The 19,257-nt window shown below is 41.6% G+C and overlaps 2 protein-coding genes across 6 annotated transcripts; both read left to right on the forward strand.

Moving 5' to 3' along the window:
* Positions 1-296: 296 nt before the first annotated feature.
* On the forward strand, positions 297-4,405 carry LOC134095546 (PHD and RING finger domain-containing protein 1-like). Of its 3 annotated transcripts, none has more exons than XM_062549153.1 (7): positions 297-439; positions 2,019-2,170; positions 2,284-2,367; positions 2,545-2,669; positions 3,375-3,651; positions 3,737-3,847; positions 3,950-4,405. In XM_062549153.1, exons 2-7 carry the CDS (start codon positions 2,051-2,053, stop codon positions 3,971-3,973), a joined length of 741 nt encoding a protein of 246 aa, XP_062405137.1. In that variant the 5' UTR covers positions 297-439; positions 2,019-2,050; the 3' UTR covers positions 3,974-4,405. The 3 variants fall into 3 exon arrangements, with proteins under 3 accessions (XP_062405137.1, XP_062405138.1, XP_062405136.1); XM_062549154.1 differs by lacking the exon at positions 297-439 and having other exon boundaries at positions 1,983-2,170; positions 3,950-4,018; positions 4,104-4,405; XM_062549152.1 differs by lacking the exon at positions 297-439 and having other exon boundaries at positions 1,983-2,170.
* Positions 4,406-4,687: 282 nt separating this feature from the next.
* Positions 4,688-18,966, forward strand: LOC134095715 (malignant fibrous histiocytoma-amplified sequence 1 homolog). Of its 3 annotated transcripts, none has more exons than XM_062549383.1 (11): positions 4,688-4,821; positions 5,160-6,030; positions 6,197-6,494; positions 6,793-6,979; positions 7,086-7,267; positions 7,498-7,994; positions 8,167-8,330; positions 8,490-8,673; positions 9,614-9,684; positions 9,771-14,488; positions 14,575-18,966. In XM_062549383.1, the coding sequence occupies exons 1-10, from the start codon at positions 4,806-4,808 to the stop codon at positions 9,809-9,811; spliced, it is 2,511 nt and encodes an 836-aa protein (XP_062405367.1). In that variant the 5' UTR covers positions 4,688-4,805; the 3' UTR covers positions 9,812-14,488; positions 14,575-18,966. The 3 variants fall into 3 exon arrangements, with proteins under 3 accessions (XP_062405367.1, XP_062405368.1, XP_062405369.1); XM_062549384.1 differs by having other exon boundaries at positions 9,617-9,684; XM_062549385.1 differs by lacking the exon at positions 4,688-4,821 and having other exon boundaries at positions 5,159-5,287; positions 5,493-6,030.
* The last annotated feature ends 291 nt before the right edge of the window (positions 18,967-19,257 follow it).

Consider the following 19,257-nt stretch of genomic DNA (forward strand, 5'->3'; position numbering starts at 1 on the left):
AAATAAATGAAAATGGGATGCCTTGTATTGTACTATGTAGGCCTAATTCAACATCTTGAATATGAATATTTGAAGCTAAATGTCATCTTAAAGAGATATTTTTTGATTACAGTTTTTTTCCTGTTGCTAAAATACAATTTTGTAAACTAGACTGTGTTATCAAAATCCACACACAATTCACAAAACTGAAAAAAAAAAAAAAAAAAAGACAGAAAAAGATATGAACTCCCACTCCATTTCGGAAGGTGGCGGTATGCACTCTCCTTTAGCCTACAACAACAACAAGAGGAAGAAAAAGTAAACAAAGGTTTCGCAGGAACAATTTCAAAGGTGTTTAGTGCATGGCGATTAATTATGTTTTCGGTCTCGTGGTGACAGGTTGTTGTCTGTCTACTTGTTTGTGGAAATACTGTGAAATACAACATTTCTAGCTCACGGGGTAAGTTATTTGCCACTGTCCAAGCATTGTGCAAAGAAAGATAGGCTTGTTTGTTGATACTACTTCGGTTTAACAGTCCAAAATCACACCTGTAGAATAGGCCCACAAACTTCGTAGGATGGAAGACAAAGTTAGAACTGAACCAAAGATCCTTCATTACTATCCGCTTTAGCCCTCTCTGATTGAACCATGAGTTTGTATGGCATTAATGGAAGAAAGTGTTATTTAAGCTTGTGTGTTATGACGTCAAAAAGTTAGTTATAGTTAACGAAATGATAGCCAGCCAGAACTGAGAAGTGAACACAAAGCATCGCTATAATAATACACAATGTGCTTTCATTAAGTAAGTACTTTGATAACACTTGAGCCAGCTCCTTTCTATGTGATCTTCAACCTCGGTATGGCGATGCAGCTTTTACTTGCACCGCAATGGCATGGCATGGGCCTAACGTTACCTGTGCGCCCCCAGATGCCCCTTTGTTTGCGTAAAATAATTAGGCCTAGCCTACCTACAGCCTACTCTAAACGTTGTATGCCTTTGGTATCAGTCTTTTTTTCTTTAAATAGGCTACAATAGTTAATTAACAATTGGCTATATTTGAGTTATCATGGGAATATAGGATTGGCTCTGATTGATTGGACGTGATTAGGGGTGTGCTTCACCACTCATGGGGGATGCCTCTGCACTCAATTTGATCGACCTAACCAATCAGAGCAACAAGAGAACGTACCTTAAATGTTTTACAGAGAACCAAAACATCCTTATTCTGCTGTTCAGACCAAATTTACAGACCTCAATTTTGTTAGTGGGGTTAAATTCAGGCTGGTTTCCAGGCTATATGCAGGTTAATAGCAAGGAACTGTGTGGCTTAGTACATGAACATGTAGGGTCCCCGCTATCAATGTTGTAGCCTATCATGGGCCATTAGAAGAGATAGTTCATCAGGAGCAAGAATGAATAAGCAGAAATATAACAGTGTAATTAACCAAGTGTATATCGATGAAGGATCATTTATCTATGACTCTGTTTACTAAATGATTAGCCTGGATATTGATCAGTTTTCCATATAGATTTTCTGGTACTGGCTACCTACACCACATGTCATTTTGTCCTATGAAAATGGGCAAAAACCACACATACTTTCATCCTTCATTTCTCTGTGTTGTTTACCCTTATTTCTGGTATTTGAGCAGGGTATTGTGTTACTGTGAGTAGCGCAAGGGAGTTTTGTTGTTTGTCAATAAACAACTTAAGTTGGCATGCATTTTCATTGTTTTCATTCATGCATATTACAGAATACAAAAGTGTGCCATTAAACATCCAGTAAACATCCCGGTGTTTATTATTTGCTTTAATTGCTTATCTTTACTGGGATTTTTAAGATCAGTCTTTTTTCATATTAAGCACAGACTTGTCCAAGGTTACAAGTAGCTGAACTGACCATCTCATTTGATTTGCCTACTGACTCCTTGCCATTTGACTACTACTCTGAAATGTTTGTAAGATGTAAATGGAAAGTACAACTGTGCAAATTATTTACAGGTCTAATTTGTCCTTGTTAATTAATCCTGGTACCAGTGCGTAGAGAGATTCGGGAAGAATTCCTCAGTATGGCCTCAACAGACCCAGTAAGATGTCTCATCTGTTTGAGCGATGTAGTTGAACAAGTGGCCAGACCAGAGAACTGTGACCACTCTTTCTGTCTCGACTGTATCATGGAATGGTCTAGGGTAAGTATTTCATTATTTTGAAAGGCAAGCATATTGTGAAGTTGAATATACAAATGTTTAGCAGTAGGCTGTTTTTTAACCCTTGCGTTTACTGTATACAATACACTTTTCAGAACACGAATACCTGTCCAGTGGACCGAATTATGTTTAATGTTATATACCAAATGGATCACCCAGGAGGAAAAGTGAAAAACACGGTAGGGTGCCAGATCTGATTATTCCTTGAGGTGTTTCTCAGGCCCAAGTATTTTGCAATATCACTGCTGTCAGCATGGAAAATTGTATTTCATTGTGTTTTCTCTTTATTTGATTAGCTGGTCATTTGTGTTTAGGTGAAAGTGTTGTGTTTATGTTGTGTGGTCATATGTCTTTAGGTGAAAGTCGAGATGCCATTGAATAAAAAGGAGGATGTCTCAGAGGACCAGCAGGTCATTTGTGAGAAGTGTGGGCGGTCGGACTTTGTCCATCTGTTGCTGATGTGCTCAACCTGTGAGGCAGGGTAAGGGGAGCATTTCAGCAAAACAATCCATCTGTCTACAGTATATCTATTCATTTAGTGTGGCATTTCTTCCCATGTCTCAAGCAACTTAACACGCGATGAGTGGTATCAAACCCACAATATTTTGGCTTAATTGGTAGACTGGAATATGCATTTATAACCGAATATCATATTGTTTGGGGGTAGCTTTGCTGCTTTAAAATAAATTGCTCGGTTATCGAATTATACAATCGATAATTGACTTCTACGACATGGGTGAGCAGCAGTAAATGAGTGGTCTCGGTTTGATTCCCGAATCGGCCATTACAAATTTGTGTCACTTTGTATAGAAGCGTCTGCTAAATCCCAGTCGGTCAACTTTAATATGTTCTTGTTTATTTGTTGTGGAGACCTAAAGTATTGGTGCAACGTTAATAAAGTTTGCAGCTTATTTGTGTTTGCAGACAAAATACTGATCGATGAGCTTCATAATAACCATCAATACGATTCTTTTTGCACTTTTATACCTTCGGTCAATAATCATAGCTTAAACTTTAAGTGGTCAAGTCACACTGATAGCATGTTTTTTTTTCCATTCTACAAAGTTGAAAAACTTGCTCTTCATTTGAGGATATGAAATACATTATTTGTAGTAATGCAAACTAGCTGTCATTACAAAGTTGTTTTAATATGTTCCAATGGCCGTTGCCTCTACCTTTACTGTAGGTACCATGCAGCATGTCTGACCCCTCGACTGGGTGCAGTTCCAGCACAGGACTGGATGTGCCAGGAATGTACAGATAGCCATGGAGGCCTCTTGGCTGAGGAAACGGGTGTGAGTGATGAGGAAATGGCATATTTATTAGCCGAAGCTGCTCCAACTCCAGGTAGACTTCGTCTGTCTACTTTGACTTCAACTTCCGCCTCAATAGGTACCAGGCACAGCAAGCGGCTCCGTGCACAAGCAAGTAAAGGTTCAAGTCACCAGAGCCCCAGTGCACAGGTAAACTCCTCCATCAGTTTTTCCTTTATCAATGGGATATCAACAAAGGCCTTGATGCATTGACATTATGGATTTTCTATTCCAGCATGTTCCCAAATACCTCCTGAAGTTGACAGTACCATGTGACAAAAATGACCCACGCAGCAGCTCAAATATTCAGAACCTTTGCTCCCCAGAAATGCGACACAAAAGGAAGGTAAATCTTTTAAACATCTGTCAGATATTAATTTCGGTGTACCTGTTCTCATTGTAAATTCTAATTCTACCAATCTAATTCTACTATTTCTTTTGTCATCAGAGAGGAGGCTCAGACATGCAGTGAGCGGTTTCATCACAGCATTAAAAAGATCAGATGGAGACTGGTCTGGTAAATTGCTTTGTGTCTTTCCCCGTAACAATGTGATATATTTCTGAAGGAATGGTCGCCTTTAGTATATTTTTGTCATGTTTAGGTTATATTAATGATGTGGAATACCTCGGCAACCCTGTGGTGGTCCAGATTGTGGGTGTTGCTAATGGACAGCAGGTGGCAGCAAACACATTATTGAATGCTTAAACCAAACATGAGGATGACCTAAGAAATCACGTGACAGTGACACATCATGATTTCCAGGGAAATGAAAGGAAATGGTGTCTCTCTTTTCTGCAGTTGCTAAAATGCACCAGTCACACATGACTGGTTCTTCTTGTCAAATTGATGTTTGATGTTTTTGTATGGTGTGTTTTTGTATCTAAAAATAAAAGATACATATTGTTTCTGATTTAATTTCTTGAGAAGATGAACAGTGATTCCAAGGCTTAGTTTGAGTAAATTAACTCAAACTGAAATAAATACATCAGTTATTTGCTCTGTAAATAAAGGACGTTTTTTTTTTTTAATTCCCTCTCCCCTGGTCTCAGAAAAGGGACTGAAACCAGCACATAAACATTCACTAACCTTTCATAATAGCCTAACCTTTTGAAGTGCTTGGCATGGACAAGTATGACTATTCTTCAGCAGATCTGTGCCACATAAAGGGTTACTATCCCATTATCTGCTATACTGTATAGTACCACAGCCCCACCTCTAGACCAAAGCAGGAAGAAGTGAAACTAAATGAGCTCAATACGACTGATACAGGAAGTTACTCGCACCGGCTTGCAAGTTTGTCAAAATGCCACCCACAAATGGTAAGTATTGTCCGTACATACTCAGCATATGTGCACACAGACTCTTAATTTAGGCTTTACTGTAGATTTAAGTTTTAATGTCATACCGCAGCTGTGACTCTTAAAGCTGGTTCTATCTGAAGAGAGCTGTATCAGTGGACAAATGGTTAGCACACTGAGGAGGGTACAACCGATCAGTCATGCTCTCTTATGGTAAAACAAACAAAAAAAAGCTTTGTATAAAGATACCCCTCCAAAATGTTATTAGTTTGGGGCATGTGATGTTTAAGTTAAACTGTCTGCCACATTTATAGTGTTATAATGTTTGAAGGATTAATTATTAGAAGTGCATTGCTTAGGTCACAACCAGCAGGGGAAAAAAGACAGAGACTTTGCTGGGAGGAAACTGAAGTCACTTCCCAAGTCAATTTTTGATAACAGCGAGATCATCACAAAGGTTGACTTACAGCGCAACAGACTGAAACAGGTCAGTGGGATTTCTCAGCTTGTTAACCTTACAGAGCTGATTCTGTCCAGAAATGAATTGGCAGATTTTCCTGAGGAGATTGGAAAACTCCATCACTTAAAGACATTGTACATCAATCAAAACATCATCAAGTGTATACCTGAGAATGTTTTCCCAAGTCTACAACAACTTGAATTTCTCAAGTTAAGCACAAACCGCTTAACAGAGCTCCCGTCTGACATCAACCAGTGCCAAAGCCTCAATTACCTGAATGCATCAAACAACTACTTGAAGGATCTGCAAGCCCTGGTGGGTGTTCCAAAACTTCAGAATTTGTATGTGGAAAATAACAGGCTGACAGATCTCCCTGAGGAGTTATTTACGAATCTGATCATGTTCAAGGCCACTGGCAACCCACTTAGGAAGCCACCAGAGGACATCTGTATTGGTGGCTTAAAAGACATTCGCTCCTATTTCACAATGTTAAGGGCCAGCTCATCCCCAGTGACAGTCAAGACCATCAAGACAATGTTCCTTGGATCATCAATGGCAGGGAAGTCCACACTCTGTCGCAGTTTTCAGAGTTCCAGTCCAGTGGAAGTCGATGTAGCTGACAGGACTGTGGGCATTGAAATTGTCGAGGTAGAAAAAGGAGGTGTCCGTTTCCTCTGCTGGGATTTTGCTGGACAAGAAGAGTACTACATAACCCACCATGTCTTCATAACCCCCCAGGCATTTGTCATCCTCGCAATTGATTTGTCAAGGTATATAGCTTTTGATTTCAATTTTCATTATTAACCATATAAGATAAAGGCTTGCTCTTCAAATGAACAGATCTTGTAAACAAACAAACAAACAAACAAACCAACAAACAAATAAATAGTAAAGCAAAATAGTACATAATCTTTGATATAATCTTGGATATTTCAGCTATGACCCCTCAAACCCCCAGTCCTTTGAGGAGCACGTGAGCTTTTGGATTAGCAATATCCAGTTGCGGGTCCCTGACTCTGTGGTTTTACCAGTGGGAACTCATGTTGACCAGTGTTGGGATGAAATGGACGTTGACCGCAAGAAAGAGCATATCAACAGTGAGCTGCAGAGAATGCTAACTGATAGGACAGAAACTTTACAGGAACTGAAAAAGACGCTACAGGAATCAGACGACCCCTCGCTTTACTCAGACCAGATGAATGACCTTAGTAGGCTTACACACTACAAGCTAAAGGTAACATGTTTTTTTCCCCTTCAGGCGCTTCATCATTCTTCATACTAGGGCTGAAAGAATTAATTGAGTTATCAATTAGTTGTCAACTATTAAATTGATCACCAATTATATTAATTGGTTAAACAGGCTCACAGTTTCAATGTTCTACTTTACTTTTTCCGCTATGACATTAAACTTTATGTCTTAGGTGTGAACATCTCTGACATTTTATCTATTAAACAACTTGACAATTAATAAAAAAAAAATCAACAGATTAATCAACTTTCATTCTCAACAATTGTGCATGTTTGCTGTGTAGGTACTTGACCTTCTGCTTGTTGACTGCACCAAACCTGAAGATATTCTGAAGTTCCAAGATCACACTCTGAAGGAAGTCACAAATAAGGAAAACTTTCCAAGCATTGAGAGGACACTACCAGGGATCTATCAAGAAGTAGAGAAAGAGATTCAAGATCTCCTCAGAGAAGATGACATACCTCAGCATGGTTTGTTTCTTTCTGTCTGGTTTATAAAGATGATACAAATGGATACGCATGTCTCTCCTCTGATCAACGGAAAGGCATTTTTAAAAATGTGTAAAAATGTTTGCAGGAAGAGTGAGTCTTTCTGACCTGTTAGATATATATATCAGTCAAAAGGAACTGGATCCAGAAAACATCAAGTGCATTCTACGTTACTTCCACCGGATCGGGGTAATTGTTTGGTATGAGGAAATTAAGTCTCTAAAAGACGATGTGTTTCTGAAGCCATCTGTCTTGATTACACTATTTAAGGTAAGTGCAGAATTGTGAGGGAAACTCTAACTGCGTCTTTCAAAGAGAGACTCATAATTACAGTTTAATATGACAACTGATTTTGTCTGATCTGTTATATCATGAACATGTAGAGAACAACATCGGTCATGTATAGCAATAATGATCACTAGCATATTCTCATCTAGCCTTAAGGTCTCGGACATTTTTTATACTGGATTTTGTCAACCAAATCATTTATTTGATCACAGGCCATCATAAGACATGACTTGGAAAAGCAAATTAAAGACATCACAATGCAACAGCTGCGTCGCATGAAGGTCCTGAACAAGCACAGGGAGACCTGGTTGAGTGACTATAAGGACAAAGCCACCCTACACAATGTAGCCATATCAATCCTGGTGCAGAAAGAGCTTGAATCTTTGGACCTTGATGATCCAGACCTTGTTAAAGAAATTGTAGGCAATGGCAATAGGCCAGGGAGCCTACTTTGCCTCCTTCAGCACTTTGAAGTGTGTCTACCAACTAAAATAACAAGCCCACTCAATCCCGAAGCCCCAGAGTTCCACCCCAACCAAAGGTGGAAGGCCTCTAACCCCATCGTGTACGACCCTGACAGCGCCTGCATGTTCCCCAGCTATCTACAGAACAATGATAGAGTTTTTGAAAGGTGGGGGGAGGATAAGCTGAGTGACCTCAACATTCACATATACTTCATCCCAGAGATTCCTTATGGATTTTTCCACAGGTGAGGTCATCCAACAAATAGCCAAATACCCAACATATACTGTATATTACTGCTGCTGTAAATTCCCAGGGATTGTATATGCATTCCCATAACAGTCCAGCTAAAGAACTGAACACATATTCTTGTCTTTTAGCATGTTTGAGTGTGATCTAACAGTCTCATGTCTTTGCAGACTCGTCATCAAGACCTGTCCACTGTATCCCACTAACTGGGTGGGGAAAGACCAATGCTTTTTTACCTCTGGGAAAACTCAGACGCTAGTTAAAGTGAAAAATGTGGAGGGGGACCAATACATTAACATCCGCTGCAGAACTGAAGAACAGACAGACAAAAACGGTATGTCATTTCGTTCATCGTTGTCTGTAACAGATAATACAGCAAAGAAATGAATGCCGAGCTCCACTCACTTAGTTACATTTCTACATAGGAGGGCATAATATTTCATTTATGTTACTCTGAATGTAAATTAAGTTAATTTACAAATGGACTTTGCAGAAATAAAGAAGTCTTGGCAGATGGTCCGAGAGATCATGCGTAAGATGGATCAGCTGGCCCAGGAGTGGCCTGGCCTAGTCCAACATGTCCACAGTCCCTGTAAGGAGTATGGCTGCTCTGGATACTTTCGGTGGGGAGATTGGAAAGACTGGGAAGAGTCCTCTGGATCAGGCAAGAGTGACAGGTATGACCTCTAACACTGATCAAATCATAACAGATTACTTCTTACAAAATACCAGTTTGCATTCAACATTTCACCATTATCTAGTTCTCCTCCTGTTTTCTTCGCTAATTCAGCTTTCAGGACTTCTATTTGTTCTTTTAGAAACATTGATTTACAAGCTTTAGGTCACAGAATATTGGTCTCAGCCAACATGAAGAAATCTCACAAATGTAACTACTCAGTTTATAACAAATATTTTTACAAAATTGTATCGGAGGTATGCCTAGATGACAGATGCTGTGTTATGTAGGGATAAGGTGTCATATGAAAGGAAACTTTCATATAGTTGGAAGGATTGTTGACTCACTTTGCCATTTAGCATAATTTATAGCTAAAATAATGGTGTTTCAAAAGATTTGCATGCCTGTACTTTATTGGCCAGCATCCTGAAGTCACTTCGTGACACTGGTGTTTTGCAGATAACAAAGTTGCCAGTTAGGACCTGTGAGGCATCTATTTCTCAAACTACAGCCTAATGTCTTTGGTCTTTAGCTCAGTTGTGCACTGTGTGCCCTCTCATCTTTTTTTCTTTTCTAGTTAAACCCGGTTTATGATCTTCTGTGAGGGGAGTAGCGCGTAGTGTAGCATGAAATCTCTGGTTTCTTCAATTTCTCATGTGGAACAGCCTTTATTTCTCATTGGATAATAGGATGGATTGGAGCCAGGGTGGATTCTTTAGTAGATGTTGAATTAAACTCTGCCATCTCCTCATAGTCATTTACAACATTAGTGATGTCTGTACTGTATTTCTGATTGATTAGGTGTTAATGTAGTAGCCAAAGACGTAGCTTTTCTTCAGAAAACAAGGAAATATCTACATGTATGTGACCCCAAACTTTTGTATATTTATTTGTAGAGGAAATCAACAGCATTGTCTGATGCCATTATCTGTTCTTTACAGTAGCACTAAAGAGGAAAAAGTGATCTGCCACAATGGGCATACACGACGGATCGAGCTGATTTATCCCAAAGGTAGTATACCGTAGATTATTTTGGCCAATTCTGGAAGTCAATAAAATTGTATATATTCCTATTTAATGTCATCCATGTAATTGTAGGACTGTTCAGCTCTGATTCTACGGAAAACCAGGCTGCTTGAGCATCATCAACATGATCTGTTTAGGTACAATCTAAAGTGAATAATGACAACCCCAATGAATATTAAGTCCATCTGTCACATGAACTGTGTCTAAAATCTATTATGTCTGTAATTTTTTGTGACCTTATAAAGTACACTATGTTTAATGTATCACTAAAAATTAGAGAAGACTGTAGAATGTCATCATTTGTCCGTTAAATTATTGAAGATTGTCTTAATGAAAAAACATGTTTTGTTGTGAATTATTTCTATGCTATACCACTGGGGGGTGCTATACACTCTTCTCTACTGTAAATCTAAAGTTGCTCTTGGATGGATGAGGAGGTTTGGGTATCAGGTAAAGTCTTCTGTTTTAGCACTCAATTCCTCCGTAATAACACTCGAGATGTGTATTGAGTGTTATCAACACCTTAACCAGAATGTAGGCTACATTTGTTTGGGTTGTGGACGCACCTTACTTATAAATCAGTTTTCTGTTTGATAGATAGATAGATAGATACTTCCATAACCCCAAACAGAATTTCAAAATTTGGGAAAATTGGGAAAACTAGGTCAGGAACGACTTCAGTTTCAAAAACATGTGGCATGCTGGCCAGGACAAGGTTTTGTCCAGACAGAACAGTCTTGCTGGCAGGTGGCCAGGCTTCTTAGGAATCTTAGACCAGCCAAATGCTTATGCCAAATGCTTTTCACTTTTCTTTTTATTATCATGATCAACTTAATGAGCATATAGTTTGTGACACTACATAACAATGTAATTTGCCCCTTTGATGACCAGTGTCATAATACGCAAAGCTAGAAGACTGCGAAGTATTAGGCTAAAGGGTGCCAGTAAGTGGGAGCGTTTGTGCGTAATTATAACTGAAAATGGGCTTATGTAGCGCTATACGAAATCAAAGTTTATCGATATTTTATAAGAAAAAAGTTTGGACTTCTAATTAGACGACTTTATCAACTACATACGTATCTGACCTGTGTCCTTCAGTGTTCGGTATACCATTGTGTTCACCGCTGTAGGCTATTTGAAGCGGCCAATGGTTTTGGAAATGGGAACCTCGGAATGTAAATTAGCACAGCTCGTGCCCGCTGTGGTTGAAAGAGCTGAATTGTTTATTGAGATCCCAGAGCCATGCGCCTGGCTCGCGAAGCTGGTGTTCAGTTGAATCACACAGCGGGGCGGGATCTCCCCCCTTGGGGAACGTGCAACACCAAAAGGGGTGGGCCTGTCACGGCAACATGCCACGCATTCTGAACTGGAGAGTTTACTCTCTGGCACGGCCACCATGGCATAGAGCGCACCACTGAACTGTTGCGGCTATGCTGCTATTGGCCAGGTATGTCCGCAGATGAAGTACGCTGGTGCCAACAGTGTGAGAGATGTCAGCTGGCTAAGGACACTCAACCAGCCATCCGCAGCTTTATGGGCCACTTGCTGGCTGCTCACCCAATCGAAATTCTCGCCATTGACTTTACAGTTCTAGAACCCTCTATGTCTGGCCATGAGAACATTCTAGTGTTGACGAATGTCTTCAGCAAGTACACCTTGGCAGTACCAACTAGGGACCAGCCGGCGGTGACTGTGGCCAGAGTCCTTGTGGGGGGATGGTTCAAGTTCGGGGTGCCTGGTCGGATTCATTCAGACCAGGGGAGAAGCTCCTCCAGCAACTATATACGTACGTTGTATGGGGTACAAAAGTTTCACACTACACCATACCATGCAGCTGGAAACGGCCAGTGCGAGTGCTTTAACCGTACGCTTCATACTTACTCTGTACTCTGCCCGTCTCTAAGAAACGAGACTGGGTATCCTGTCTCCCCCAGGTGCTGTTTTGTTACAACAGCACCCCTCATCAAGTGACTGGGGAATCCCCTTTCTATCTCATGTTCGGCCAGGAACCGCTAACCTGACTTTCGCCAGATCCTGCAGTTCGCTGTCTGCTTCACACAAGGATCTGGGACTTCTCGATAGGGTATGTATTTCTGAAGGCGGGTCCTTGTAAAACATCCTCGCATGTGATTTGATAAACCACTTGCCTGTTATCTTGAATGACGTGCTCGGCTTCTTCAAGCTCTTGCCAAACCCGGTCGGAAGAAGAGTAAAAACATCCTTGCCACCAATAAATGTCTAAAACTATTCTCTGTTAATCTTTTAAAGAATGAATACTCGATAGTTCCGACAAAACGGTTGAAATAGCAGAATCAATGTCAGCACAAGACTCCTCGCTGCGTGCCGCCATTGTTATTTGAATCAAACACTCGCTTCGGCGCTCCTGATTGGTTGCTCATTTTTTGAGCAACCGCCAGGGGTTTGGATTGCCCTCGCGTCCAGACCCTTGTGTGGAGCTCAGCGAAACGCCTCTGGTGGAGCATGGCGGAACTACAAGGGTCTGGCGAGAGTCAGGCTAAGGAACCGCATCTTCCAATTGATTTTCTGTTTGGCCAGGTCCAAGAGCCAACGGTCGAGAGAGTGCATGATTGGGTCCTGGAGCACCAAACTCGGCTGCAGGTAGCGTTTGAGGGGGCACAGGAATGCCTACAGGTGGCAGCAGACAGTCGTAAGGCCCGACATGACCAGAATGTTCGTGATGCACCACTGGAGGAGGGTCAAAGGGTATATCTGAGAGATCTTGCCGTACGGGGCCAGCACAAGAAAGATCCATGACCTGTGGAGTCGAGTGGTACATCAGGTCATGAAGGCAACTCCGCAAGGAGGCTCTGTTTATACCATAACACTGGTGGGTAACCTACAACAAATAAAGCATGTTCATCGTACGCTGTTAAAGGTGTGTGTTGAACGAAAACCTGCGGTCGACAATCTGCCAGGTGGCCCTCAAACACCATGTGCTCCACCTAAGACTGGTGACAATGTGGATGATGACGATAGTGATGCATTGCTGGTTTTGATCCCTGGATCACCTCAACCTTCCACGAGGCCACTAGTAAACCTTGTCCCACCCATCCCTGTTGACCCAGACGGTGGAGAGAGGCCCATAGCCTCACCAACTTTGTCTCATCGCATCTTCCTCTGTAGCTACTGAGGTGGGTTTGCGACGGACAATGTGCGCAACAGCTGGAAAGCATTCCAATCCTAACCGGCTACTGCAAGCCATAGGGGAATAGAGAGAGAATGTTCCCAATCCAATCTCTTAAGTTTATAGTGTCTTGGGTCGTGGTGGAGTCAGTCCCTTACTTAATTCATCGTCAGGACGACGACTCAAAAGGAAAGGGTAGATTGTAGGCGGACGAGTCCTTACCTAGACCATGGTGATAGTCAGAGGTGGGCACAAATACATCAAAAACTATTTTGTTACAAAATACAAATACTGGCTTAGAAAATGTAACAAAATAAAATACAAAATACTGATATGAAAAATGTATTTAATTAAAATACAAGTAATTAGTAATTAGAAAATACAAAAATACCCCCACAATAATCATGGTATACCAACTTTTAAAATAAACTACAAGAAATCCTATTTTTTTATTGGCTGACAGAGGCCTAAATTCTTTACTTTGGGCTGAAGCCTGGTCCTACCATACTCTCGTACATTCATAATGTACAGAGAGTCTGGCCACTTTCCATTGCCAAGCATGAATTTCCTTGAATGCGGACACTTTATTGTTTAAAACAATTGGATCTGCCCAGAGCCACTCAGATCTGCCATAACCAATCGCTATACGTTTGGTCGCGAGGAGACATGCTCAAACTAGCGACCTCAACATCATCGTTCTCAGCTACTCCCTCTGTTCGCTGATTGGACCTGCACATTTTTGTCTTGAGAAAACCTGTGAATATACCGCAGACCCAGACTACGTAGTGAAGTGAAATGAAAACTGAACGGAAGTACGTAGGAAGGCGGAGCCAGGCTACCCATGACGTAGATCTAGTAAAAAAATGTAATCAGCATCCCATATCAATATAAACGATGATTGAACTGACAACAAGCAGGCTTTGCAACAGTGGAATCAACTGTGATAAAGCAAACTACCCCCATGATTTTCCATGTTCAATGAAAGTAGTACGACAGATTGAACAGGTTAGCCTTTTTAAATTGAACAGCATTTCCCTTTTTGTTCTATAAATGCATGCCTTTGCCTTCATACATGACTGACAACACCGGGGACAAATAAAGTAACATCCTGTAAGGTGTCTCAATAAACAGAATTAATTAACTGGGTGGTGAAAACTCCTCCATTATTTCTGCAGATCAGGACGCCTTGGTTGATCCCTTACATAAATCCTCATGTCAAAGGTTATGGTCATGGGGTTCATGTCATGTTCTCCCTCAGTGTCTTATCTGTATCGTTTTCAAATTTTAGTCTTGTTGCACTTGACACACCTGACAATTCAAGCTCCTGAAGTCAACTTTCAACAGATGATGACAACAGAAAAGACACATCTAATGCTTTTAAGTTGTCTACATGGTGACATAAAATCTGTCTGTACTGTATTTCTGATTGATTAGGTGTTAATGTAGTAGCCAAAGACGTAGCTTTTCTTCAGAAAACAAGGAAATATCTACATGTATGTGACCCCAAACTTTTGTATATTTATTTGTAGAGGAAATCAACAGCATTGTCTGATGCCATTATCTGTTCTTTACAGTAGCACTAAAGAGGAAAAAGTGATCTGCCACAATGGGCATACACGACGGATCGAGCTGATTTATCCCAAAGGTAGTATACCGTAGATTATTTTGGCCAATTCTGGAAGTCAATAAAATTGTATATATTCCTATTTAATGTCATCCATGTAATTGTAGGACTGTTCAGCTCTGATTCTACGGAAAACCAGGCTGCTTGAGCATCATCAACATGATCTGTTTAGGTACAATCTAAAGTGAATAATGACAACCCCAATGAATATTAAGTCCATCTGTCACATGAACTGTGTCTAAAATCTATTATGTCTGTAATTTTTTGTGACCTTATAAAGTACACTATGTTTAATGTATCACTAAAAATTAGAGAAGACTGTAGAATGTCATCATTTGTCCGTTAAATTATTGAAGATTGTCTTAATGAAAAAACATGTTTTGTTGTGAATTATTTCTATGCTATACCACTGGGGGGTGCTATACACTCTTCTCTACTGTAAATCTAAAGTTGCTCTTGGATGGATGAGGAGGTTTGGGTATCAGGTAAAGTCTTCTGTTTTAGCACTCAATTCCTCCGTAATAACACTCGAGATGTGTATTGAGTGTTATCAACACCTTAACCAGAATGTAGGCTACATTTGTTTGGGTTGTGGACGCACCTTACTTATAAATCAGTTTTCTGTTTGATAGATAGATAGATAGATACTTCCATAACCCCAAACAGAATTTCAAAATTTGGGAAAATTGGGAAAACTAGGTCAGGAACGACTTCAGTTTCAAAAACATGTGGCATGCTGGCCAGGACAAGGTTTTGTCCAGACAGAACAGTCTTGCTGGCAGGTGGCCAGGCTTCTTAGGAATCTTAGACCAGCCAAATGCTTATGCCAAATGCTTTTCACTTTTCTTTTTATTATCATGATCAACTTAATGAGCATATAGTTTGTGACACTACATAACAATGTAATTTGCCCCTTTGATGACCAGTGTCATAATACGCAAAGCTAGAAGACTGCGAAGTATTAGGCTAAAGGGTGCCAGTAAGTGGGAGCGTTTGTGCGTAATTATAACTGAAAATGGGCTTATGTAGCGCTATACGAAATCAAAGTTTATCGATATTTTATAAGAAAAAAGTTTGGACTTCTAATTAGACGACTTTATCAACTACATACGTATCTGACCTGTGTCCTTCAGTGTTCGGTATACCATTGTGTTCACCGCTGTAGGCTATTTGAAGCGGCCAATGGTTTTGGAAATGGGAACCTCGGAATGTAAATTAGCACAGCTCGTGCCCGCTGTGGTTGAAAGAGCTGAATTGTTTATTGAGATCCCAGAGCCATGCGCCTGGCTCGCGAAGCTGGTGTTCAGTTGAATCACACAGCGGGGCGGGATCTCCCCCCTTGGGGAACGTGCAACACCAAAAGGGGTGGGCCTGTCACGGCAACATGCCACGCATTCTGAACTGGAGAGTTTACTCTCTGGCACGGCCACCATGGCATAGAGCGCACCACTGAACTGTTGCGGCTATGCTGCTATTGGCCAGGTATGTCCGCAGATGAAGTACGCTGGTGCCAACAGTGTGAGAGATGTCAGCTGGCTAAGGACACTCAACCAGCCATCCGCAGCTTTATGGGCCACTTGCTGGCTGCTCACCCAATCGAAATTCTCGCCATTGACTTTACAGTTCTAGAACCCTCTATGTCTGGCCATGAGAACATTCTAGTGTTGACGAATGTCTTCAGCAAGTACACCTTGGCAGTACCAACTAGGGACCAGCCGGCGGTGACTGTGGCCAGAGTCCTTGTGGGGGGATGGTTCAAGTTCGGGGTGCCTGGTCGGATTCATTCAGACCAGGGGAGAAGCTCCTCCAGCAACTATATACGTACGTTGTATGGGGTACAAAAGTTTCACACTACACCATACCATGCAGCTGGAAACGGCCAGTGCGAGTGCTTTAACCGTACGCTTCATACTTACTCTGTACTCTGCCCGTCTCTAAGAAACGAGACTGGGTATCCTGTCTCCCCCAGGTGCTGTTTTGTTACAACAGCACCCCTCATCAAGTGACTGGGGAATCCCCTTTCTATCTCATGTTCGGCCAGGAACCGCTAACCTGACTTTCGCCAGATCCTGCAGTTCGCTGTCTGCTTCACACAAGGATCTGGGACTTCTCGATAGGGTATGTATTTCTGAAGGCGGGTCCTTGTAAAACATCCTCGCATGTGATTTGATAAACCACTTGCCTGTTATCTTGAATGACGTGCTCGGCTTCTTCAAGCTCTTGCCAAACCCGGTCGGAAGAAGAGTAAAAACATCCTTGCCACCAATAAATGTCTAAAACTATTCTCTGTTAATCTTTTAAAGAATGAATACTCGATAGTTCCGACAAAACGGTTGAAATAGCAGAATCAATGTCAGCACAAGACTCCTCGCTGCGTGCCGCCATTGTTATTTGAATCAAACACTCGCTTCGGCGCTCCTGATTGGTTGCTCATTTTTTGAGCAACCGCCAGGGGTTTGGATTGCCCTCGCGTCCAGACCCTTGTGTGGAGCTCAGCGAAACGCCTCTGGTGGAGCATGGCGGAACTACAAGGGTCTGGCGAGAGTCAGGCTAAGGAACCGCATCTTCCAATTGATTTTCTGTTTGGCCAGGTCCAAGAGCCAACGGTCGAGAGAGTGCATGATTGGGTCCTGGAGCACCAAACTCGGCTGCAGGTAGCGTTTGAGGGGGCACAGGAATGCCTACAGGTGGCAGCAGACAGTCGTAAGGCCCGACATGACCAGAATGTTCGTGATGCACCACTGGAGGAGGGTCAAAGGGTATATCTGAGAGATCTTGCCGTACGGGGCCAGCACAAGAAAGATCCATGACCTGTGGAGTCGAGTGGTACATCAGGTCATGAAGGCAACTCCGCAAGGAGGCTCTGTTTATACCATAACACTGGTGGGTAACCTACAACAAATAAAGCATGTTCATCGTACGCTGTTAAAGGTGTGTGTTGAACGAAAACCTGCGGTCGACAATCTGCCAGGTGGCCCTCAAACACCATGTGCTCCACCTAAGACTGGTGACAATGTGGATGATGACGATAGTGATGCATTGCTGGTTTTGATCCCTGGATCACCTCAACCTTCCACGAGGCCACTAGTAAACCTTGTCCCACCCATCCCTGTTGACCCAGACGGTGGAGAGAGGCCCATAGCCTCACCAACTTTGTCTCATCGCATCTTCCTCTGTAGCTACTGAGGTGGGTTTGCGACGGACAATGTGCGCAACAGCTGGAAAGCATTCCAATCCTAACCGGCTACTGCAAGCCATAGGGGAATAGAGAGAGAATGTTCCCAATCCAATCTCTTAAGTTTATAGTGTCTTGGGTCGTGGTGGAGTCAGTCCCTTACTTAATTCATCGTCAGGACGACGACTCAAAAGGAAAGGGTAGATTGTAGGCGGACGAGTCCTTACCTAGACCATGGTGATAGTCAGAGGTGGGCACAAATACATCAAAAACTATTTTGTTACAAAATACAAATACTGGCTTAGAAAATGTAACAAAATAAAATACAAAATACTGATATGAAAAATGTATTTAATTAAAATACAAGTAATTAGTAATTAGAAAATACAAAAATACCCCCACAATAATCATGGTATACCAACTTTTAAAATAAACTACAAGAAATCCTATTTTTTTATTGGCTGACAGAGGCCTAAATTCTTTACTTTGGGCTGAAGCCTGGTCCTACCATACTCTCGTACATTCATAATGTACAGAGAGTCTGGCCACTTTCCATTGCCAAGCATGAATTTCCTTGAATGCGGACACTTTATTGTTTAAAACAATTGGATCTGCCCAGAGCCACTCAGATCTGCCATAACCAATCGCTATACGTTTGGTCGCGAGGAGACATGCTCAAACTAGCGACCTCAACATCATCGTTCTCAGCTACTCCCTCTGTTCGCTGATTGGACCTGCACATTTTTGTCTTGAGAAAACCTGTGAATATACCGCAGACCCAGACTACGTAGTGAAGTGAAATGAAAACTGAACGGAAGTACGTAGGAAGGCGGAGCCAGGCTACCCATGACGTAGATCTAGTAAAAAAATGTAATCAGCATCCCATATCAATATAAACGATGATTGAACTGACAACAAGCAGGCTTTGCAACAGTGGAATCAACTGTGATAAAGCAAACTACCCCCATGATTTTCCATGTTCAATGAAAGTAGTACGACAGATTGAACAGGTTAGCCTTTTTAAATTGAACAGCATTTCCCTTTTTGTTCTATAAATGCATGCCTTTGCCTTCATACATGACTGACAACACCGGGGACAAATAAAGTAACATCCTGTAAGGTGTCTCAATAAACAGAATTAATTAACTGGGTGGTGAAAACTCCTCCATTATTTCTGCAGATCAGGACGCCTTGGTTGATCCCTTACATAAATCCTCATGTCAAAGGTTATGGTCATGGGGTTCATGTCATGTTCTCCCTCAGTGTCTTATCTGTATCGTTTTCAAATTTTAGTCTTGTTGCACTTGACACACCTGACAATTCAAGCTCCTGAAGTCAACTTTCAACAGATGATGACAACAGAAAAGACACATCTAATGCTTTTAAGTTGTCTACATGGTGACATAAAATCAAGGCTGGTTCTAGCCTGCTACATCTGGGTGGGCTGGAATAAAATAGCAAAGCAGTCAAATTGGATCAAAATGGACATAAACACATACGCATGTTGAGATGGGTGCTCAGGCCTATGTGTTTCAGAGCTAGACAACAATGAGGTTGAATTTACAGAATGTTTCAAAGTACAGAGGTTGCTTAAAGATTGTAGTAGCGGTGTGGT

This window comes from Sardina pilchardus, chromosome 11 (assembly GCF_963854185.1).
Source record: "Sardina pilchardus chromosome 11, fSarPil1.1, whole genome shotgun sequence".
In the NCBI taxonomy this organism is placed as follows: Eukaryota; Metazoa; Chordata; class Actinopteri; order Clupeiformes; family Clupeidae; genus Sardina; species Sardina pilchardus.

Bases quoted from the DNA above. Each gene is read 5' to 3' on its own strand.
- LOC134095715 (XM_062549383.1), top strand. The intron at 7,995-8,166 runs GTGAGGTCATCC...ATGTCTTTGCAG, and splicing joins CCTTATGGATTTTTCCACAG to ACTCGTCATCAAGACCTGTC. The intron at 8,331-8,489 runs GTATGTCATTTC...TGGACTTTGCAG, and splicing joins AGAACAGACAGACAAAAACG to AAATAAAGAAGTCTTGGCAG.
- LOC134095546 (XM_062549153.1), top strand. From the start codon at position 2,051: ATGGCCTCAACAGACCCAGTAAGATGTCTCATCTGTTTGAGCGATGTA. The intron at 2,670-3,374 runs GTAAGGGGAGCA...CCTTTACTGTAG, and splicing joins TGCTCAACCTGTGAGGCAGG to GTACCATGCAGCATGTCTGA. The intron at 3,652-3,736 runs GTAAACTCCTCC...TTTCTATTCCAG, and splicing joins ACCAGAGCCCCAGTGCACAG to CATGTTCCCAAATACCTCCT.